The following is a 23,048-nucleotide window of genomic DNA, read 5'->3' as shown; positions in this document are numbered from 1 at the left end:
GACTCGGACGCGGATGCGGAGCCACCGGAACAGAAGCGACGACGTGCCCATTGTTAACTGTGGAAATTTGTTTGCTACGTCATCGCAACAACAAGCCCCTCAAGTTGATAACTTTATGATGCTGTAAACAGACATATACACACATCCATACACCCCTGCAAAGTTGGCAAATCTGGGCATTACGGGGTGGCAGAATTAACAAAGTTTTGAAATGGAATATATAATATATGATAGGATAAAAATAATGGAGAATAATGCCTAGAAAAGCCACGTTATCCTTGTTTTGTCGAACTGAAACATCTTTAGTTAATTTTAAAATATTTATCCTTTAGGTAAACTATGCTGCAACCCTCAGTTAAGTTGCCTTGTTCCCTTGGTCATCTGTGTGAAGAAACCACAAAATGTGTTTGTCATCATTAGGAAAATATTAAATTTCCTCTGCCCAAGTCCAGATATCCCTGGCAAAAGGACACGGCTGGCGCAGGGCTTTAATTGCTGTGAATGCGAATACTTAAAAGTTGTTGCCTTTTATGCGGTTGCCGTCAAAGCGAAACTCAATTAAGCTGCAGTCACCACCCCATGTAACATCGACCCCTACTCCAAAATCAAGCCATGGTTTCCCCTGATTTAAAACTGCTGATACGGCAGTTAAGGACGTCGGTGGACAAGGGGACAAGGACATCAATAGGACGCTTTGTCATGGTTGCCCTGCCAGCCAGCCACCGAATGCCTTTTCAAAGGCATTTTTAATTGAAATTATCCGATGCTACCTTTTCGGCTTCTCCCGCGAATTTCCATCTGAGTTTTGCGTTTTTCTGCTTTGTTACCTTGCAGTTGGGTTGATTGACATGTGAGTCGTCGTCCTGCTCCTTGCAAACTTTTCCTCGGTCCCAGCTTGTTTACATCTTAGAGCGCTAATAGCGGCCTTAAGTCTGCGAGCGATACGCCATAAATCCATGTTAATAACGCCATTGTCAGAGGGGATGCAATCCTGTCTCAATTCGCAGAGACAAGGCTGCACTGAAAACAATTCCCTAAGCAAATCATTAAGGTCTAAGCATCTATAGCTTTAATTATACCCGTTACTCGTAGAGTAAAAGGGTATACTAGATTCGTTGAAAAGTATGTAACAGGCAGAAGGAAGCGTTTCCGACCATATAAAGTATATATTCTTGATCAGGATCAGTAGCCGAGTCGATCTGGCCATGTCCGTCTGTCCGTCCGTCTGTCCGTCCGTCGTCGTCCGTCTGTCCGTCTGTCCGTCTGTCCGTATGAACTCGAGATCTCAGAACTACAAAGCTAGAAGTTGAGATTAAACATACGACTCCAGAGACATAGACGCAGCGCAAGTTGTTGATTCATGTTGCCACGCCACTCTAACGCCCACAACCGCCAAACTGCCACCCACAATTTGAAAAATGTTATGATATTTTTTCATTTTTGTATTTGACTTGTAAATTTCTATCGATTTGCCAAAAAACTTTTTGCCACGCCACTCTAACGCCCACAAACCGAAAAAAACTGTCAGTGTTGAAGACTCGCCTTCGCACTTTTACCATCTGAGTAACGGGTATCAGATAGTCGGGGAACTCGACTATAGCGTTCTCTCTTGTTTTAATGCTTACTTCCCGAAACCTTTGTAAATGATTCCAAAAGCATTCCCAGTTTATATTTTGTATTTTTAAGTGTAAGATTCTGTAGTGGCCGAACGGGGGAGATTTCAAACTCAAAGACATTTAAGTAGATTAAGCGACTTTCATGTTGTGTCTTCAGTCTTTGGGACATCAAGCCAAATGAACGACGACAGTGAAACAATTCTCGAGGCACGCCCGGTGGCAAAGGACTTGAGCACGGCGAACGGCAGGATATAAAGCCCGGCAATATGCCTTGCCAGTTGCCACTCGAAATATATGCAAATATAGTCCTTGAGCGTGGGCGTGGCAAAGGGGGCGTTGCAACGGCAGCAGCTTCGGCAGCAAACAATGAAAGTAAATGCCAAAACATTTTATTGATTATCAGACGAAAGGGAAGCTTAGACAGTGGGCTGAGTTACATGATACTGAAGTGAAAACTTTAAATGGTAAACTTAGAAAACGCATTTAAATGTCTTCAAATGGCTTCAATTAGAGACAAAAGCCCAAAAGAAATTCAAAGCTATTACTTTGCTAGTTAATTCATATTTGAAAGTAAGCATCTTGGGAACATTTAAAACATTTTATATAGAATAGTTTAAGTTCCACTGTGCGTGGTCCTTCAACTGCCATTAGACGGCGCCGGCGAGTGTGCTACACTTTTTTGCAGTTGTCTGACGACAATGCGAACTGGAGTCGGCGGAGTCCTGATGTCCTGGCTGAAAACCGGAGTGACTGAGAGCCGGAGTGTGGACGAGGACTTGGGTATGGGTAAGAGCATTGAGCATTTTAATAACCGCAGTGGAGAAGCGGGAAACCCGAAGCGGAGTACGGGAAACGTTGGGCGGCCATAAATTATGCCACCCACCGACTGCAAAAAGGCGAAAACATTGACAGTCGTCCTTCGTGGGCCGCCCGTTGAGCGATTTGTAGTACATCTCCCTGCCATCCCATCCTTTCCCTCGACTGCGCTTTTTGGCGTGCTGAGGCCCCTGGCTTTTCGATGCGTTGGCAATTTTAAACTCTATCGTTGGAGATAGCAATGAGAATGAGGCTGTAAAGTGGTCAGTGCGGCGTCATAATGCAATTGTATAATTTTCTTAAAAGCTCACTGTCGTCGACGATGAGTGTAACAATAATACGCAACTGGAGTGCACTTAGCAGCGAACCATTTAGAGATCACAAAGGGCATTACACAAATTAAAAGTGTTCCCAAATGGGCAATGAACCCCCAAAACAAAAAACACATCTACCCACACATTTGGTCAAGGAAAACAATCAGGCAAATGGTGTGAAACAGGGCATTTAGCTAATTGAAATGAGCGGGCAAATAAAATGCTTGCCAAAAAATAAATACAAGTAACAGTGCAAATCCTTGGCTGCCGCGTGGAGTCACGTTTCAGTTTGGGGCTTAGCCCGCAGCTCCTGGCTCTTGCCTTCCTTTCGTCCTTTGGCAGGACCACCTGTGGCTTCCGCCCGCCAGGATCACGTCCCAGGTGCGAAATGAAGATTTATAAAATGGCAAATTGATTTAGCGCGCCAAGTGTTTCTTAACACCGCCTGGCTTGAGGAAATTTTAATTTTCTCCCCCCGGGGAGCGCAAAGGTGATTCAATTTCACCCCCGAGACTTTGGTAATTGAGGGTTAAACTAGCAAGTTGCGGCTCATCAACAGGTAATTTCAGTGCGGGATTTTTATGACTACTTGCCGCTTGTTAGTTCGGCTATAATAAATAATGCATGAGGCAACTTTAATGTAACAAGCTCAGTTCAATTTCGCCGCCAAGTTTTCCCCACAAAATCCAACAAAATCGTAATTTGAATACTTGGCCGCATCACGTTTTCCGACTTTTCTTTTATTCCCCGTATTGGCAATCGCGATACGCATTTTTATTATTTTTTTCCCTTTTCCCTCTCGATTGGTAATACAATACGTTCAATTGTGTTTTTGGCTTTCCTTGAGCAAACACAGCGCGGAAAAAATTCAATTAAATGTAATCGCATCTATTTCTTCTGCGCCCGTGACTGATTGTTCTAAGGGAGAAAGGCGCGGAAGGAATTGAAATTAAAATTGAATAAATAGCCAAATAAACACGCTCTTTGAAAATAAATGCTAATTCCGCGCTTTTCCTCAAGTTTCCACTTGCGTTTTTTATTATTTTTCACCACCCATCTCGAGTGTGCGAAGGCACGTGCCACGCCAAATCCTTGTAATGTGTCTCCAAAGTTGGGAAACTCGATGTGGAAACTCGTCAAGTAGGAAAAGAATAAATCATAGGAAAATCATATAATTTAGTGTTAGCATAAGCAACTTAAATAAATCTAGAAATAACTTAAGCTTGTGTTTTAAACTCTGCTGAAATAGCACCAAAGCAATGGCTCCTGTGCAGATCAAATTAGGCAGGCTGAAAACTTTTCAATTACCATCTGATTCAATTAATAATGCTGCTATGCAGGTACCACACACATTTCAGCTAACCAGATTAAATGGGGAAAAAACGTTTTCCATTCAGCAAGGACGCAATGAAATTCAATTAACCTCAAGTGGATGCCACAACAGCAGGATTCGCCATGATGAAGGCATAAAACAAAGACAGATCCTGCGGTGGCATTCACACCTCATCATCGTCAACAGAAGGATATCTCCGGGATGGGATGGCATGGGATGGAGTAGTAAGGATACGCCAGAACATCCCCCAACTTTGGCAGCGTTTAGCCTCTGATATTGCCACCCGGGGTTATCGATGGCATATTAAACTTTCGCTGCCGCTGGCTTTTCACATTGAGGAGTACTACTCAGAACCCGGTCCGATTAAGAGCTGAGCACACAAATCACGAACCAGCCGGATTGTTTGCTTAGCCAGTGTCTAAACATCGCTCTCGACTGTTTTTTAAACTGTTTGCCAAGCGGTTCCGAGTCGTGAAACAACCCCAGTGTAATTAACATTTCAATTTTGCTCATCGGGCAAATGTATCTCTTGTGCTTCACTGCCTTCCATCCAACGGCAAATAAATTGTGTTCCAGGGCAATTGGTGCTGCTCTTTCGTGTTGACATATGCAAATTCCTAGCACCGCCCACCACAATTCACAAAACTTTTCTGATTACTTTTGGGCATCCTGGTATCTGGAATTGGAGGATATTTGCCAACTTGATGGTCGCCTTTGTGGGCGGTTCAATCGCATCGATTGTTTGCTCATTGCTGCTTTTATTACTCTGGAGTTTGAATAACCGAATAGGAGATTTCGAATCTAAATTTAAAATCTACGATTTAAGGTATTTTTTGAAATTTTAAACAATTACTTAGTTGCTTACCAATCTTTTAGGCTTAACAAAATCTTTAAAAGTATTTCAGTTTTTAATAAACACCAAAAATATAAATCGAACAAGAAAATAAAACATAATAAACATAACATAATAATAAAAAACATAAATATTATCCTCTGGAATCTATTAACAAGAAGTTTCTGTATCGAAAATGATACAAATTTTTTTTGATTACAAGTAACTCTTTTATTTACATAAAATCACATTTGTTTTCCAATACAAGTACAAAACAATACCGCAATAACGCAATTAACTAATCATAGGGTCTAGATCGATATGGATTGATATGATGTTGCTATGATATTCTTTAGGTTCATTGAGAGATATACTAGCAGGGCTCAGCGATAAGAACTAAGCCCGAATTATGGGATCCTCTGATATCGACTCCAAGCAACTGAGAGCTGGCTTCTTGGGCTCCCACTTCCAAATCCATATCCAAACGTCCGCCAGTTCCGTCGGCAGTGCAGCCAGAGGAGTCGAGGTCCTTGCCAAGGCATGTCCTTGATGTGTCGAGGGGGATTCCCCTCTTTATTTTCCCTCTGCTTTCCTGTTTTTCCGGGACCTGCTCCCTTCTCACGTCCGATTCCTGGGCGTCGTTTGTGGTTTGTGTGTGGCGCCAGTCACTGGGCCGGGGTTTTTATAGCTGCCGCCGCAGAGGCGAAGCTTTCAGGACTCCCCGCCCGGAAAATGGAAAACTTTCGTGTTGAGTTTCGGTCGAGGGGAGTGTTGAGTTTCCCCACGCAAGTGGCAACAATTGTTGCCGCCTAATTGGGCGTATATATGTATCTACATGCTCCTGTAGCGTTTAGGTAAATAACCATACTAGTATACAACGTGTGTATGTGCGTGTGTTTGACCTTATGCACACAAGGACACGGGAGCAAAAGGAGGAGCCAGGACCTTCCATCGCAATGGCCGCCATTCGAAAATTTCGCCGACCTCCGCATAAAAATTAAATGTTATTTAAATTATGCCCGCTCCTTCGCTCTAATCCTTTCATTCCTGCGAGTAAGTGATTAAAGCCATTAACGAAATTATCGAGGATTATAAAGATTTGTACGGGACTTCGCAGCGGGTGTTCCTTCGGAAGACAATGCCGTTTCCCGTAATCCTGGGGCTTCAATTAATGGAGTGTCGCCGTCGCCCACTCGCCAAAAAGGGTTGCTGCCCCGCCCACCGCTGAAAAGGTGCTTCCCGCCACTGGAAAGGGTGGTTTTCAGATTTGTTATTGCTCGGCATAGCCATATCTTTTTTTGAACATTGCGCTTCGACAGAGACTTTCGCCTGATGACGTCAATGGACCACAGCTTTCATAGTTTTCACTTCTCTTATTGCAGTCTTATGAGCTTTTATTGCTCTGCTTTTTTATCTTCTTATTACTATTTTATTGGGTGTGGAAAAGGAATACAAAATGCTGGAAACATAGTAAAAGTGTCAAAAGATATTGACCATTTAAGATCAAAGTAAAACTGGAAAAAAATTACTATTGATGATTAAGGAAAATAGTCCACACAGAGTGAGAAAAAGTGTGTGCATATATTAATCAAAATCAAAGAAAAATGTGGGAAATAAGAAACTTTCTGCTGGAGTAATAGGCTTTGCATTGGGAAAACCGAAAAAAATATACTTGTATACATTTTCAAAAATGTAGTCAAGGGATCATGGAGGAGGTTTCCAATAGCGATGTAGAGAAGGTGGAAACAAGTACGCCAGTAACAAAAACCAGAAGAAAGGTTGAGTCCCCTACAGAATCTGGAGAAGGTCCTGTGACCCTCAGTTCTCAAGAAGTGTTACTCAGCACACACACGTATAATTCACCAGATGATGTGCATTCCATCGACACTAATGAAGATAGAATTCCAGACACTCTTTCTTTATGCGATAAGTGCAAACCTGAAGATGTTAAAATAGAAGAAAGACATAGTGGAGTAAAGCTTGATAGCTCAGGAATCTCTGGAGATATACGTCATGGGAACCGGATGAGTGCAGATTCAATGGAATCAGAACTCAATTCTGACTTTAGTGGGGAGTTTTCAGATAATTGTGTCAGGATTTTGAGGAAGAAAAAACGAGAGTTAATTGAAACAGACGATACGGAAGACCCCGAAGAGGAGTTTAGGAAACATTTTCTCAAAACTTTTCAGGACTTGCCTAGAATATCACAGATCTCACTAGACGATAACCCCATAAACCCGCCAACAGAAAGAAACCAGAAAGCCGAAACAGATGCAGAAATGCCAAATACTTCTAATGAAGAAACGCAATTATTACCAAAAGAAGCTGATTTCACTGGTAAAACAACGATACCTGCAAATATATCAAATAGTAATGCAGACAAAATTGAGGAGCCGGATAAAAATATTGCAGAAAACACCGAAACAAAATTCCTTCAAAATTGTGATATTCAAGAAAAAGAGACTGCTGATGAAATGCCTTCCTCGTCAAATAAAAACATTTAACAACAAAATGAGTATAATATGTAACCCCTTATAAAAAATGTGAAAAATGGGTAAAAATACATTTTCTCCAAATCTTCCCAAAAGTGATGCGGATAGTTAGCATTGGTTGTCGGCAACTCAAAACAGTCGAGTTTTCGGCTTTACGACTTTTTCAGACCGTTTTCTGAAATATTGCTCTTCTTTCTGCCCTAACCACTTCAAAGTATATTCATCTCCTGAGCAACGGACTCCAAAAAAAATTCGTTCAACTTCATGACGCCAAATTAACTAGCAGACATTTCTATTAGCTCTTCGGAATGAATGCCAGGCAATTTACGCTTAATATATGCATGATGCTGTCCGCCCGATAACACTCGAAGAATGCCATGGGTTTTTGGGGGGTGGAAGGTCCAAGGTTAAGGATGGGTGGTGTCCTTCCCTTCCAGGTTGTTGGGACAACGCGAGCGCCCTTGTTGCCATCTATATCTCTATCTTTATCTATGTGCGGCACGTGGAAAAGTTTCGTTCGTTTAACTCTGGCATTCTAAATGAAATTAATGACTTGGAAGTGGCCACCTACCGATTTTGAATTTTAATTTCGCTGTTTGTCTTCTAAACCAGTTATATCGATAGAAATTTTAAAATTTCTTCCAGACAGAACCCTTTATGGGAATTTAGAAAATTGCTTTTCCAAATCAAAGGTACAAATGAAATCAAAATGTGATCTGGGACATCAGCTTAATCGGCTAAAATCAATCGATTCCCTTGGGTGGGTAATTTGTATACTGGTACACCCATACCTACATATAGTAGTAGTATCTGAAGGGTGTTCCTATCTCCCAGATATCCCTTCCTCGGCAAGTGCAACAGCCTGAAGCCGGAGATCCTGGGGAAAACGATTGCCGTCTGAGGGAACTCCCAAAGTACCTTTTCACACATGAGCGCGCCAGGCGCAGGACGAAAAAAAAAAAAAAAACTGAGGCCAGGATGGCAGACGTTGACGAGGGGTTGGGACATACAATCCCCGATTTCTGTTGTTGTAAATCACAAAGTGAAACCGAAACCGTTAACGTGTTGCGGTTACGCTGCTGACTTTGCTGTGCGGCAAAATAAAAAAATAAAAAAAATGAGGCAACATTGAAGGGAGAACCGAGGCAAGTCATTCCATTTGTGAGGCTTTATTAAATGCGCACTGAGCTGAGGGGCAATGTCCTGTCTCGGCTTTTTATTGCGATTTTTTCGCAATGTTTTCGTTCTTTGTGTGAGTTTATCAAGCTCCTTACATTTGTTTTCCTGTAAAACGGGGGCAACTTCCCTAAGCAAACTTTTCTTATATAATGATTCCTTTTAGAGAAGCTCGAATCGATGGGGAAAAACCGACGGCTGGTTTCGCATTTCAACTTGAGAAATGTGAAATTGTTCCAGTTCCTTATTTTTTTGTGTGGGCCTCGCAAAGATTTGTCAAATCTTTGACACAATGATGCATGGCGTTATCTGAGATTTGCCAAGTGAAAAAAATACAACAATCGACTTTGCGAATTAATCTTCCTAATGCCTGGGCCCCATAACCATGGGCACTAAGTAGAGTGCTTAGCACACGGAATCACTTAATGCGATTGCCCAAAAAAGGAGTTCTCGTTTGGGGCACTTTCAAAAATATTTGCTAATTGCTGCACTCGTTGAGAATGCAACTAGGCAATGGGTTGCCACTGACAACCATGGCAGTGCACTTCGGAAGGCCATAATCATATCAGCTTCCGCACGATTTAACAGCAACGCAATTTTGATGGCTCCCAGACCAGACCGAGTGCGTCAGCATGGCAACCGATTGTCTGTCCATCCATCGCTGGATTTTCACACTGGAAAAACACCGAAAATCGTAGTGAGCTTAATAAATTAAAAGAAAATTAACTTAAAACTAAATAGCTCGTATTTTGCATAAACTAAGGAGGAGCAAAGAGCATGCAAGGAAAAAACGTGAGAAAACTGAGTATTGCACACCTTTCAACGAAAGCTAATGTTTAATAAAAAATATTCGCTTTCATTCTGTATAATAATTGTTATAAGCCATGCAATAAACCATATTTCGTTCTGTGTGCTGGATTCCCATTCGATTTGCTCAACACTTTTTTTGGCTTCGCATTGATTGCTCCACAATTGCACAATTTCGCTCACTAAAAGCATTTCAAAGGTCCTGGGGAGCTGGGGGCTTCTTCTGCCCGCTGCCATGACGCATAAGCTCCGATAAAAACTGTTGTTCGATAAGCATTTTGTTTGCCATGTGCCTGGAGTTGTTAGGGCGTCTGTGCCTCAGCCCAAGTCACGAACTCCTGTGGCAGCTCAGTGGGCTGCTATGCAGGATTCGAGGCGGAGAAACGCTTGAGGAAGCCATAACGAATCAGTTCTTGATGTGGAACTTTGCAAAGTTCTATGGAAATTGTAAGGAAATGCTGAATGCATGGGAGGGGGCGATTCAATCGTGTACAACTATATATTGCTTAATGCTAAGGAAACTGAATTAAAATATAATATTCATTTAAGTCTTCCCCTTTAAACAGAACCATGTATGTAGGTGTCCTGCAAGCGAGGGGCACTCAGTATGCTATGCTATAGTTCAGACATAGATTGCACATTCTCTGCTGCCGTTTGCCCAAATGGTCCTGCGGCTTAGTCACTACACTCCCACGAATGAGCACATACACATGCACACATGATATTCATTATGAACGGCTTAAGCGATTTCCCCAGGGCCCAGGAGCTTAGTCCTTCACGCAGACACACTCATGCATATGCACAGATATATTTGGGTTTTTATTTACGAGTATTTCTCTTTATGAAAGCCCTGCTGAATGGAATCCGATTTGACGAGCAGTCGAAAAAAGGAACTCGTCAGCAAATTGGCAGCTCAAAAAAGATGCGGTAAGCGGGAAAACCAATTCTCAACCTGATTGTTGGCCACATCAATCAGGATGTCATGTTTTACAGGCAGGGAAAACACGAACATGAACATAATAATTAACGCTCATAATTCGCCTCTCCCCAGAAATGGACAACAATTCGCCGCATTTGCTAATGAAAATAATCTGTCATCAAAGCCAAAAAGCCACCCCCTATGGGAACAGGTGCTCGTGTTTCCCCTCCTGTTTTCCTTATCCTGTTGCTTTTTTCTGGACACGCCTCCTGGTACACTACATATATGATTACATTTGGTTCCCAGCTATTAACTCTGCATAGCTGGTGGAGGGGAAGGGTTGAAAGGTTGGCGGACGGAAATTGCATTTGTGCTGGCCCAAATCAGATAAGATTCACCGACGACGCCCTCGTCCTTGGCCAGGATATGACATTAAAAGCGCATCAAAGTCGAATGGCGAATGGCGAACAGAGGCTACGCATCAGTTGGATAGAAAAAAGTATAAAGAACATATACTCGGCTATGCGAAAGGCTGATACCCTCTTCAGTGGCTATGAGTATGGTTTTTATTTTATATGATACATATTACTAATGCTTATATACATATTTCATAAACATTACTTAAAGTCTGTTACTAAATTATGAAGACACTTTAAATGTGATTTTAAAACTCTAATCTTCATTTACAATACAAACATTTTTATATAGCTGAAGCTCCTTTCGATTCAGTTTCCTTCAGCAATAAGGAGCACATTGCTGGTCATTTGCGCGGTCCTTAAACCCTGTGAGCTTAGATGCCCCGGAGGCTGAACTGTGATTTGGTCTTTGTTTGCGCCGTTAAATTAAATATACTTGCCCAGTTGCTCGGCCTCTGTGCTCATCCTGGCTGCCCAGGGACAATGGCAGCAATTCCAGTCATTTCCTTAATAGAAATCTTATCTTTTGTGACGCCTTCGCCGTGTGCCTAAGCCGGATATCGCACCTTTGACATCTGCCCTTGGCTGCTGACAAAGCAGCTCCATGCTAAGCACTCAGAGAACTCGTACTTCCGGTCCGGCTTTTTGGGAGAAAATCATTTGGAAAAATTGGGTGTTTATTTATACCAACACTAGCAGACGAAACCATGAGCTCTTGCTCTGGAACTCAGACGACGCGTTGTGAGTGTCCGCCAGGTCTAAGATTGGAGAAGACGCCGCAGGCTCCACTCCTCGACATGCTGGGCCCGCATCCGGATGAGGTCATCATGACGATCCTGGACCGCATCCTCTACCTATCGGGCGCCACAAAAATAATTCCAATGCTGGAGTTGGCGAAACAAGGTCAGTAATCGATGGATATAAGGGAAGAAGGTGTTTAAAGCAAGCATATACCCCGTAGGATCGGCTCTTAAGAACGAATCTTGCCCTCCACCAGCACCCTGTGCACCAAGCCATTGCAGTTCCGCAGGCAGCTCGGTTCAACCCTGTTCATCGGCCTGGAACTCCTGCTACTCCAAGCCGTCGACAGTCTGTTGTCCCAAGGCAACGAGATGCTGCTCCACTCCAAAAGTTCCTCCAGTGCCCTGCTGTCCTGTGAGTACTCCAAAATCCTCCTGCATCAAGTGTCCGAGTCGGCTAAGTGCCGCCGCCTGTTGTCCTCGGCAGCGTACTCCCAGGGTGGATTTCGATCACCCGGCGGAGGATATTCCGTTAAGAAAAAACGCCGGCAGTGCCACAATTAAGGAACGGATGATTCGATCCATCTCCACCTGTTCGCTTGCCTGCCAGCAGCTGAAAGACAAGCTTACATCGCAGGAGTCCCAAGGACGCAAGGATCAAAAGTGGTTGTGGACCCGTTTGGTTCGTGGCAACGATGGCTGCATGGTGTACGAGGTGTACAAGGACTCCGATGCAGACAGATCTCCCTCCAAGATCGAATCGGAGGCACCCATTATCCTTTTTCTAGTTATGCCGAATGGTTGCATCATGCCCTTTGAGTCTATTTGTGCTCCTTAGGCAGAAAGGATTTACACAAATTGTATGAGTTTTGTGTAATTTTAAGCTTGTGGTCAATTAATAATACACCTCCACCTGTACTTTTTATATTAAAATTTATTTTATACAACAATTACTAATTACTAAGCCACACGTATGCCCTTTTTCAGCATAAGGAAGACCACTCCAGCACAGACAAACATATATATGGACAGTATAACAACGGACTCAAGATCATTTCGATGACCCGGGTCGAGGGACATGTTGACCATTCCCGTAAGGAAGTTGGAGATCATAAAGTGAGTCAGACCATTCATGTTCAGGCTTTCAACAAAGGTGGGCAGGGATATGCTCTTTTCCACAGCATCTCCAGTTGACTTCTTAGAATATTTATCAGGTCGTACAAGTTTCAGCTCAAAGAAGAACGAGTAGATCACAATTAGGCTTATGGAGACAGCAAAAATCCAGATCACATAGCCAAAACTAAACGTTACACGTGCCACGCCCGTTAGGAAAGAACTTATAAAAACTAAATTCCAGCACAGAATGGCTACGAAAATCATTCTCTTCAACTTGCTTATCAATCCTTGATAACTGAGGCTCTCGTGAGAGGTATACCACTTCGCAAAGTAAATGCTGAGCAAGTAGAGGGCTACACATCCGTGCAGGGAACTTAAGCCTTCCCGGTTGGCACTGAAAAATCCTTCATGGGGCGCAGAAGACATGACAAACTTGGAGAGTCCCAGTTGGAGCACCAGTTCGTGAAGGAAAAGCAAACCTGAAGTTCAGGAAATTCAAATTGATTGCATCATTGTTTTTTCTGGACTTACCTATTGAAAGTCCCAGGAGCTGTTCATCGGAGCTCACCAAAAGACTATAGCAACTGCCCAGCAATTTCGTGAATCCCAGTATGAAGAAGGCGTTCAAGTGTCTGCCATATTCCGTCTCATCCTGGTGATAGTCGATCGCCGTGATGACTATGGTGCGAGCAAGTCCTAAGACCAGCAAAGGAATAACAGATCTCCTTAGTTTACTAAGATCAGTGATGCTCCTTGCTCGTTGCGAAACCAATCCCATGGTCACCACAAACAGCCCAATCCCCATATCCATCACTGCTGCTCCGAAAGTGCGACTTTTCCGGTAATCCGTAGGATACGAAGGAAAGTCTACGGCCAGGATGGCGGCACAGGTGCCACTGTAGGCAGTTGCTCTCAGCAGAGTGAACACTATGGGTCTCTTTCCGACCTTATATACGAAATTTCGAGGATTGGGAGCGACATTTCCGTAAATATAGACCACAACAGCTAAGAAAACCACCAGGGAGTAGGCGTAGCTATAGGCACTCCCCACTGTGATTAAAATCACGGTTGGTAATCCAATCAGAAGCAGCTCCAGGAGGAATCTCCTCGTGGATAGCAGCGGCAGGTGTCCGCAAAGCAGGCGGGAAAGGATAAATCCCAATACCGTGGGCAGTATCGTTAGGAAACTATCCAAACTTTCCTTGATAGACCTCCAGGATTTCAAATCCAATTCATTCAGTTCGTGCTCCACGAAGTTGGCCACCTCGGCCTCCATTTTGTTTGGTTTTTATAATTCCTCGATCTTTAGCTTACATAGAAAACTATAAATTAATAAGGACGTTTAGAGCCGGTTGAAAAATGTAAACAAAAACAAATAGTAATGTAAGTTAGCCGATAACATTGTCGATTTTGCAGCAGTCAGCTCTTATCTATTAACAGAACAGAAGCGTAGGGCTTTGGTCACACTTTAATAAATTCAAATCGTAAAAAACAAATCTTTTGTATAATACCGATTTATTTTGGGTCTGGCATAAAGCAAAATAAATGCATTTAATCACAATTGAGGCAATCTACAGCTCGTTGTGCTGCGTTGAGGAGGGATTTTCTGATGTCTGGCGAGGGAATTCCTTGTGGGAAAGAATTTCCTTGGCTGCTTCATCGACGAGATGCACAAATTCCTTTACATCAAAGCTATAGTTGGTGAACTTGGCGTGTGCGCCGCCCTCGGGATGATGACCCTCGTCCTGCGGATACACCAACTCCCGCTGCTCCCATGTCCGGTAGCGAACGCCCCGCAGACGAGCCAAGTCCTTGTAGCAATTTGGATCCTCGCAATTGTACAGCTCGAAAATGCAGGCCCAGTTGGGCAGGAAGAGCAAGTGCGTTAAACCAGCGCCGTGCATGCCAATAAGTATGTCCGTGTTCCGTGTGATAGCCAACTGGTTGGTGAAGGATAGCCTGCAAGGGAAACTCATCAATATGAAGACCAAGGAGAGGCTTTGATTATTCCTTACCTCTCATAGGACACACGCTGCACAGCGTACTTATCGTTGGCCTCCAGGGGAGCCAGCAGCTCGTCTTCGTTCAGCACTTGCCGATACTTTGTGCGGCGCGATAGATATGTTATTCTAATCCTTTGCTGTGGCGGCTTGTAGGGAATCTGCAGACGGTGCAAGATGAACTCGGAGAAGGCGCGGAACAGACCACTATTCGAGCAGCCCTGGATCTAAAAGAAGAAGGTCACTATAAAATACTGTGTCACACGATTGCCTCCACTTACTATGGGTGTATTGTAGAACAAGCCAAAGATCATCCTGGGAAGCAGCGGCAGCACAACGTTCTTGAAGCATACCCGCTTGCCCTCCACATCGCTGAGTGTCCACACTGGTCTTTGCGAGAACGCCTTGAATGTGTCCCTGAAGGGCGAATCGTACGGGTAGGTCTCCCAAATTAGAATCTGCACATCCGTGTTGAAGGCCGCCGGATGCGACTGGTTGACAAAGAGCGAGGCATACAGGTTGAAGAAGTCGCAGAAATGATGATACATGTTGTACGTAGCATCAATTTTCATGATGAAAGTGGGCGTATTCACCACCACATCGCAGAGCCCGCTCTCCAGTACGGGATGTGGTAAGACATCAAAATTCCGCAGCTCCGGACCCCAAGACTGCAGAGCCGATCCAATGTGCTCCATCTCGCCCGCGAGTCGAGTTCGATTCAACATGCAGTGCCCCAGGAGCTGTCCTGGTCCCAGCACATCCATATGGTAGCGAATGCGCTCTTCCCGCTGCACCAAGTCCCGGAAGTCGAAGAGGAGATTCCGCCCCCGACAAAAGCGCAGATAGTGCGTGCACTCAAGCGAGGAATCGCCCAAATAGGTTGGCACACACTGCGGCGTCAGCTGGGAGAGCTGCTCCTGGATGTACCCGAAGTCGGCCTGGTTGTAGAAGGTCCTCACCTGTGCCTCCTTGCTCCTGGCCCAGCCGGTGTGCTCCCCAGGGCACTGGGGCGTCTGGAAGCGGCCATCTGGCGTGCAGTCCCGCTCGTGGCCCCAGCAGGCGGATGAAATGGTGCCCTTCGCAGTGAGATTCGTCGGCAGCTGTTGTTTGAGCTTGGGAAAGGTGTTCAGGTACCGGATGAGGTGTTCCGAGGGTAGGCTGGGCAGGGTGAACCCATCAAGGTGCTTGGCGTCCTCCACCTGATGGGCCTGCACCAGGGACAAGCGTAGTACCCCAATGAGTATTGGCAGGATTGGCATCTTCAGTTCAGTTTCATCTACTTAAGTACTTCGTTGCAAATGACTTTCCAGCGATTTCCCTGCTACTTCTCACGCTTTCCACGGCAGCATCTTCAGGTGCATTTCACGGCCAGCGATGATGATGATCTCACCTGGCCTTAAGCGGCTAGAAGACGATTATGAGCGGGATAATGTTATTGTCCATGTTAATTGTTCGCGAAAGAAAAACCTGTCCGCCAGTGTGACCGCTCGCCAGCTCAGGAAACCAGCAAAAGCGTACACCCCGCGACATCTAATTAGGTTTTATACTTTTACTTTTGAAGTAATGTCAATATAAATAATTATTGATTTAAATGTTATTTATATAAAAGCCACAGTAAAAAATGTTTTTATTAGGTTTTCTTTCCAAGACATCTATTATTGTGCCGCATACTGTAGGGATTAGAAGGTTTTAAACTTCGACAGATATAGTTAGCATGTTCTCAAACCACGTTCGACCGTTATTTTAAAACGCATTTTTGAAAAGTTTTACGCTATTCTGGGCAATTTATGTTATTCCTGATGAGTTGCTGAATGTAATCCTGCAGGTGGGGCGATATCAAAGTGGCTGCAGTCACGTTATTGCTGCAAAAGGTACCGTGGTCGCCGGACCCCACATTTCGACTAACCACAGCCACCAGGCACTTGTGGTTGTCCAAGCCGCAGGTGGTGATCACTCCACTGCCACTGTCACCTTTGCACAGAGTGTAGCCGTCATGCAGGACGACGTTGAGGTCACCATTTTTGGGCTCACTTAATCGGCCATAGACCGTTGCCAGGTAGCCATCGGAGTTCCAGGAGCTCACCATCGCATCGCCCTTTAGATCCAAGTGCGAACCCACATTGTAGGGCAGACAGACGATCCTTTGATCTTGCTTGAAATCCATCCGATTTTCCAGGACAACGATCCCAACGTCGTATATGTGGTTGACCTTGCTGTAGGCGCTGTGATACGGAATCCCAAAATGAATATATAATGTCACCTCAAAATTTCTGGCTTACCTACCCGTACACCTCTATATTTCTAACCCTGTGAAGGTACTTGAGATCCGTGGAGGAGGATCGGTTGCCCGAAGGGCCCACTAAGAAGTCCTCCGGCCTGGAATTCTTATCATTCAGGCAGTGGGCTGCGGTGAGCACAATATCCAAGCGGATCAAGTTTCCGGTACACACAAATTCGTGCTTGGTTGTGGTGCTGTTCAACTTGTAAATGGGAACTAACCAGGAGGCTTGTAGTGAATCCGTGGCATCGCCTCCTTTGCTCATCGTTACCTCCGAGTAGTTGAGTCGGTGATTGCACTCGTAGTTGCAGTGCCTCTCCTGATTCTCGCACAGGTACCGGAGACCCTCCCACTCACCATCCTCTGTGCACTTCACGGACATCGTATCCGAGGTCTTGTGGATGAAGCCACTAGCGCATTCGAATTTGACCTGGGTGTTCGGTACCAGGGAGTACTTGTCCTGGCAGTTGATCGGTGACCCATTATCGCCATTATAACACCTCGGTGTCAGGCTATACATCTCGGATATCTGCTGTGGACTGCAAAGGTCTGGAATTTCCAATTAACCCATTAGCACTATGCAAAACTACAAAGTAACTGAAGGCTGGAGTATTGAAACACTTACTGGTACATCGGGGATGGAAGTCCAGCTCGATCCACGTTTTATTGGCCTGACATGTGATAGGTTTGTCTTTAAACTCGTAGGGCAAGAAAGTCAGATCCTCCTTGCATCTGAAGGTCACTCTTGCATTTTGAATGGGCGGCAAGGCTATAGATTCGCTATCGTCATTCCAATTGATTATTAACATAGTCTCGTTGTTGTACCAGTTAATCGGGCAACCATTAGTGCCATTTGTGTCCGGGTTTCTGTTGACCACTTTCTCGATGCACGGTGGGAAGTCGTGGTGCCAGGAGCCATTGTTCATGCACACGTTCCAGGACTTCCGGTCGGAGTTCCAGCACTGAACTTCCGCCGCTTGATTGGCATATACGAAGCGCAGTGAGTTGCCCCTTTGAAAGACTGTCCTGTTGGTGAACCTGTGCTCCACCGTCTCGTGGCAAGCAGCCGGAGGAACCTCTTTCCAGTTGACGGCATTCCCACAAACATTGGACAACTCATCGGAGCCATCCAGGCAGTCCATCTTGTTGTCACACAGGTCCTTGCTGTCTAGCAAAACTCCGTTGGCGCACTGGAAACACTTGTCCGCCTCGCAGGTCTGCATGCAGATCTCCAGGGATTCATCTCGTCCGTTGGAGCAGTCGATCACGTTGTTGCATTTCGCCGAATGGGACACACATTCCCCAGGAAGGCACTCCAAATCCGTAGCCCTATCATATTAGAGAGGGGTGTGAGGAGTAGCACTCTTTACCATTGCTATTTTTCTTACCCAGTGCAGTTGCCTCGGAATTTCTCTTCCAGTTCGCCGGGTTCACTTCCGCACACCTGTGGCAGCTCGTCGGATCCGTCGGAACAGTCGGCGATGTTGTTGCAGACCAATCTGGCCGGAATGGCTGCCCCCGTCGCACAGTGGTACTTATCCGCCATCATGTCCCAGAGATGGGCCTTGCAGACAGTGAAAGATTCATCGCTGGCATACAGACAATCCGGTTTGGCATCGCAAAAGCCCTCGATGGGAATGCACCTGCCATCCTCTAGACACTCGAACTCCTCATCCTCATCGCAGCCCTCGGAATGTCCGCAAAACAATATGAACATTAGTGCCAGCACTACTCTCCTATAGCGAAGCAGAGGAGGCGACATTCTTGACCGGCTATCGCCACCAAACTGAACCTCAGAAGATAACTCAAGCTGGGTTCCTTCGCTCGCCGGTTTCTGCTCTCAAAACAACCTAATTTTGTTCATGCACATCAGTATAATGCTACCCGCAAGGTTGGATAAAGAACGCTCGATCTGAAGTATAATTGAACTTAGGCATGCTCTTGTATTTAAAAAGTTTACAGCGTGTATAAATAATGATTTACGAGTACCTAGCGTAATGCTTAGCCACGAAAAATAATGTGTATAATTGTTAAATTAACTTAGGGCATAGACTAAACAGAGAACTACATACAATCAACTAATCGATAACTAATTATCACTTTTAAAAAATGAAGAATTGATTTAAAAAATTATTACAAAATTAATTTAGCATTTAGAGAAGAGGCTGCACATAATAGTATCGTATTGTATAAACATATAACTAGAGATGCGAGTCCGCCGTTCTGACCTTCACCTCAGATTAGATCAAATCAGACGAAGACGCGCATCAAGTCGCTGCTGGTTGGAGTGGAGTTGCCTCCCGGATTGGAACTGTTCCCCTTCCAGGGAGGATTGCTGTTGGCGCTGGGAGTGTTGCTGCTGTTCAGATTGCTGATGTTGTTCATGTTGCTGATGTTCATGTTGCTGCTGCTGTCGGACAAGGTGCGCAGCAGCTGCTTCTTGAGGAGCTGCTGTGGCGAGTGGCTCTGACTTTGGCTGGCGTTGTGGTTACTTTGGAGCGGCAGGGTGAAGCTGGGGCGGCCGAGGGGCTGGAGTTGCTCCTGCTTGCCGGCCAGCAGGCGGCGGCGTTTCTCGTAGAAACTGAAGGTTAGTTTGTTATCCTCCTCCTTTTCGCGTTCCTTGTCCTTCGGCGGCTGCTCGCCACCATCCTCGCTTTCCGGGGCGGCTTCTCCTCCTTCTTGACCTTCCCCATTAGCAGCTCATTCAAACGCTTGGCCGTCATAACTCCCGGCGTTCCACTAGTTCCACCTCCAGCTTTTCCACCTACCAGGGCCCTCTTATTGCACCTTAGTCGATCTTGTGCAATGACATTCGATCGCTGAGCGTAAATGGTTCGGCCCGAAGCGGGATTCTTACTCGGTAAACCATTGCTTAACGCGGGCGAGGGCGGCGGCGGTGTGCGTGCCAGCTGACCAACCACGCCCAGATGGCTACCACCCGACAGAGATAGCAAATTGTTGTTCGCCTTCCGCGTGGTCAGCAGATTCTTGCGGAAGGTAACGCCCAGGCCCTGGGGCAGCTTCACCATGCCAAACGTGTTCATGGCCAAGGGACGGGGCGCCCCGGAGTACAGCATCACATTGAAGTAGCTGTCCTCATGGTATTTGGCATTGGCCAGCGATGGATGATGATTGATTTGAGGATTTGTTGTGGGTGGCTGGCTGGCGGCCTTGGCTTCCAGCTTAACAGTCTTTACGGTGTCGCTAACAGTCTCCAGTTTACTGAACTCAAAATCGCCCAGTTCATCCGCCAGTTGGTTTGCCTCCGTTCCAGAACTCAAGGCGGTTTGTATGCCGCCCGATTGCACGACATTCACGTCCACGTTTTCGTAGCCCGCATTGGTTAGGAATTCGGCTAAAACCTTCTGCTCCAGCATGGAAACGGGATTCGACGATTCGGTGATCTCGTATATAATACTGGGCAGGATCATGTGCTCCTCCAGCTGCTGTTGCTGAGGATTGACCATTGCCTCATCCGTCAGGGATGGCACGTTGTAGACGCTGAACTGGCGCTGCTGCTCGTGATCCTGAAGCTTCTGATCCTGATGCTGCTGCTGCTGTTGTTCTTGCAGTTGCTGCTGCTCGAGCATCTGCTGCTGCTGGTAGATCAGTTGCTGCAACTGCATGGCATCGATGGTGGTCAGCTCCTGCTGATGCTCTTCCTCGCCGTAAACCTGCTGAACCGACTGCTGCTGATAGACGGCGTAGTCCTCGCCAATGGTTCCGTCCTCAAAGCGCAGCCTTTTGGTGGCCTGTGCGGGATGCTGAAGAGCTCCATTCTGCTGTTGCTGTTGTTGCGATGTGTCCAGAGCGCTCTCATCGAAGTTATTCAGAATCTCGTTAATTAACTTGCTGTCCAGCATTTCGTCGAGGGTCTGCGAAATGGAGTTCTCGTCGGAGGTGTTGGGTAAGGGCAGTTCCTCCTCATCGGGTGCCACTTGCTCGGCGGAAACCGCTCCCGTTATGGAAGACACTGCCTGGTCCAGCTCGCTGAGCACTTGCTGCTGCTCATAGGAATTCACCAGAGACTTATCTTTGTTCTTCTCCTTATCCGCTTTTGTTCGATGATCGCTGGAGCCCTTTAACTGAAGTAAGAAAGATATTGGTATTTGTTTCATTGCGTTAATAGGGATAAAATGTTGTAAAATACCTTTTTCTTTGGCTGCAGCTCGGGCAACTTTTCCGCATCCGTCTGAAGCTGGGCAGGTGAATAGTTGAGCCCCATTGCCACCTCGCTGGAAGCAGCTCCCAACGTGGGAGTGGGCGGTAAACTGCAGGATGAGTTGCTAGAGGAGGAGAACACGGTTATGGCAGCCGGGGCAGCACCTACAGACGGTGGCTCATCCTTAACAACAGCAGCGACGATGGGAGGAGCGGCTATGGCCGAACTCTTCTTTGATCCCTTGGACTCCTTGTGATTGGACTCCAGCAAGGCCGGAGCTGGCGAGGAGTGGTGGCGGTTCTTTGACGACTTGGAACGCGACCTACTTCCGGCGGAAGTGCTGCTACTGCCCTTAGACGATGAGGAACTGCTACTTTTGCTGCTGCTGCTCTTGTGACGCGACGAAGACGAGGACGAGGTGGTGCTGGATGAACCCGCAGCAGCTGGATGCTGCAGTGAAGCCGAGCTGCTAGATCCGTTCGAGCAGCTGGATAGCGTCGAGGCGGAAAGTGTGTCCGTCGGCGAACTTGGCACAATAGCGCCGCCCTCCTGGCTAATCTCCGTGGCAGTGAGACGAGAGTCGCTGGATATGGTTGTCCCATTTGGATTGGCATTAACCTTGCTGGATGTGGCCTCCCAGACGCTAGGATGCTGCAGCGCAATGTGGTGCTGGAAACCTGCCTTCGTATAACATCCCGAGCAGGAACTACAGAGAACTATATCGCGGCAGGCCAGTTTCGGCGCCAGATCATAGTAGGCCATGTCCGCCGATTGCAGCCGCTGGACCTGCACCTTTGCCTGTTGATCTCCACCGGCGGTGGAGTTCTTTCCACCCCGCAGATACGTTTTCTCAGCCGTTCGCAGCTGCTTGATGACCTTTTCCATGTCGAAGACCTGCTGCCACTTTTGGCCCTGCAGGCCGAACATGGACAGTCCCGCCGATGCCGAGCCGGAATTGGGGCCGGCTGACGAGTCCGGTTTCCACATGCCCGACACCTTGTGCTTGGTTCCATTTTCCGGATAAGCTCCACCACCGGCGGGGCCCACATCGTTCAGGGGCATTCCGGACAGAAGCTGTGCTCGCAGGATCCGTGGGTTCGGTAGACTCGAGCAAAGTTGCCCCTTGAAGCACCTGAGGATATGATTGATTTATTAGTTTCGGAGAAACTAAAATAATGACAGCTTCTTAAAAGCTACTGTGTTGGTTGGTTTTCATTCATCATCACTAGTTTATAAAATTCATATATTACTATGTATAAACCATCAAGCTCTTAATTTAATTTTGAGTATATCTCAAGATTACAACTTTATTATATTTATCTAATCTAGTACAATCTTAAAATTTTTACAATCTAAATACTTTTAAAACAAGAAAAACAATTTTAGAATTAATTCTTTTATATATTCTTAGCATTAAATAGAAGTAAACTATCGTTAGACCTGAATGAGTAGATATCAGCAGCTCCCACTCATACATATACAACTAATCCATTGCCCACAGGACCCTGACCCTGAATATATATGTAAGTATGTATGTACTTTCGTAGCGAGGAAAAATTCTGGCACAGTGAAAAAACCACCTGGAGAGGGTGTGAAAACTGTACGTTTTGTTGTATTTTTATGAGTATGTTGCCATTTTTGAATGAATCTTGAAATTTAACAAACTGTTTTTTTTGTATCGTAAATTTTCAGCGAAAGCTTACAGGTGAGTGCTGCCCCCGCCCCCGCGAGCGCCTATCCCTTAGCACCCACACCCCTGGGCCGAATCAGCTGTTTTTGACAACCGCTACTCGAGTGGCGCCGTCTCGTTCGCACTGCCGCACACATGCGCAGCCACTCACACCGACGCACCACACACTCACGCACTTACCCACACCAACGCAACACAAACAAAGCACACGATTGAAAATCACAAAATAAAAATCACTTAAAATGCTTGCAGGCAATTTTAGTCGAACGCCGAATGATTTCGGTATGAAATGACACTTACGTCGTTAACACACTTCCATGTTTTGTTGTTTTTTTTTGTGG

At 45.7% G+C, this 23,048-nt stretch overlaps 7 protein-coding genes across 8 annotated transcripts; 2 read left to right on the top strand and 5 right to left on the bottom strand.

Annotated features, from left to right (window-relative positions):
* Positions 1-5,197: 5,197 nt before the first annotated feature.
* Positions 5,198-5,539, bottom strand: LOC122626766. The gene has a single exon (XM_043807138.1). The coding sequence runs from the start codon at positions 5,451-5,453 to the stop codon at positions 5,319-5,321; it is 135 nt and encodes a 44-aa protein (XP_043663073.1). The 5' UTR covers positions 5,454-5,539; the 3' UTR covers positions 5,198-5,318.
* A 1,015-nt stretch (positions 5,540-6,554) lies between these two features.
* Positions 6,555-7,480, top strand: LOC122626443. The gene has a single exon (XM_043806715.1). It carries the CDS (start codon positions 6,618-6,620, stop codon positions 7,413-7,415), a length of 798 nt encoding a protein of 265 aa, XP_043662650.1. The 5' UTR covers positions 6,555-6,617; the 3' UTR covers positions 7,416-7,480.
* A 3,834-nt stretch (positions 7,481-11,314) lies between these two features.
* Positions 11,315-12,411, top strand: LOC122611597. 2 transcript variants are annotated; one of them, XM_043784803.1, is made up of 3 exons: positions 11,315-11,624; positions 11,683-11,876; positions 11,949-12,411. In XM_043784803.1, the coding sequence occupies exons 1-3, from the start codon at positions 11,429-11,431 to the stop codon at positions 12,297-12,299; spliced, it is 741 nt and encodes a 246-aa protein (XP_043640738.1). In that variant the 5' UTR covers positions 11,315-11,428; the 3' UTR covers positions 12,300-12,411. The 2 variants fall into 2 exon arrangements, with proteins under 2 accessions (XP_043640738.1, XP_043640730.1); XM_043784795.1 differs by having other exon boundaries at positions 11,317-11,624; positions 11,683-12,411.
* LOC122611591 (uncharacterized protein At4g17910) lies at positions 12,407-13,970 on the bottom strand. The gene is made up of 2 exons (XM_043784782.1): positions 13,109-13,970; positions 12,407-13,056 (listed from the first exon to the last, which is right to left on the bottom strand). The coding sequence occupies exons 1-2, from the start codon at positions 13,851-13,853 to the stop codon at positions 12,422-12,424; spliced, it is 1,380 nt and encodes a 459-aa protein (XP_043640717.1). The 5' UTR covers positions 13,854-13,970; the 3' UTR covers positions 12,407-12,421.
* Positions 13,971-14,093: 123 nt separating this feature from the next.
* LOC122611582 (EGF domain-specific O-linked N-acetylglucosamine transferase) lies at positions 14,094-16,078 on the bottom strand. The gene is made up of 3 exons (XM_043784770.1): positions 14,859-16,078; positions 14,593-14,804; positions 14,094-14,536 (listed from the first exon to the last, which is right to left on the bottom strand). The coding sequence occupies exons 1-3, from the start codon at positions 15,834-15,836 to the stop codon at positions 14,149-14,151; spliced, it is 1,578 nt and encodes a 525-aa protein (XP_043640705.1). The 5' UTR covers positions 15,837-16,078; the 3' UTR covers positions 14,094-14,148.
* Positions 16,079-16,348: 270 nt separating this feature from the next.
* LOC122611818 (modular serine protease-like) lies at positions 16,349-18,617 on the bottom strand. Its single transcript, XM_043785156.1, has 4 exons — positions 18,244-18,617; positions 17,481-18,184; positions 16,861-17,404; positions 16,349-16,799 (listed from the first exon to the last, which is right to left on the bottom strand). The coding sequence occupies exons 1-4, from the start codon at positions 18,615-18,617 to the stop codon at positions 16,349-16,351; spliced, it is 2,073 nt and encodes a 690-aa protein (XP_043641091.1).
* Positions 18,618-18,768: 151 nt separating this feature from the next.
* On the bottom strand, positions 18,769-22,907 carry LOC122613582 (RNA polymerase II degradation factor 1). Its single transcript, XM_043787820.1, is given in 4 exon segments — positions 18,769-19,518; positions 19,521-20,940; positions 21,006-22,149; positions 22,888-22,907. Coding segments are annotated over 3 exon segments (2,907 nt in total). The 5' UTR covers positions 22,080-22,149; positions 22,888-22,907; the 3' UTR covers positions 18,769-19,105.
* Positions 22,908-23,048: the final 141 nt, after the last annotated feature.

This window comes from Drosophila teissieri, chromosome 2L, assembly GCF_016746235.2.
Source record: "Drosophila teissieri strain GT53w chromosome 2L, Prin_Dtei_1.1, whole genome shotgun sequence".
NCBI lineage: Eukaryota > Metazoa > Arthropoda > Insecta > Diptera > Drosophilidae > Drosophila > Drosophila teissieri.
The sequence above is the reverse complement of the archived record's forward strand: the minus strand, read 5'-3'. Positions and strand labels throughout refer to the sequence as shown.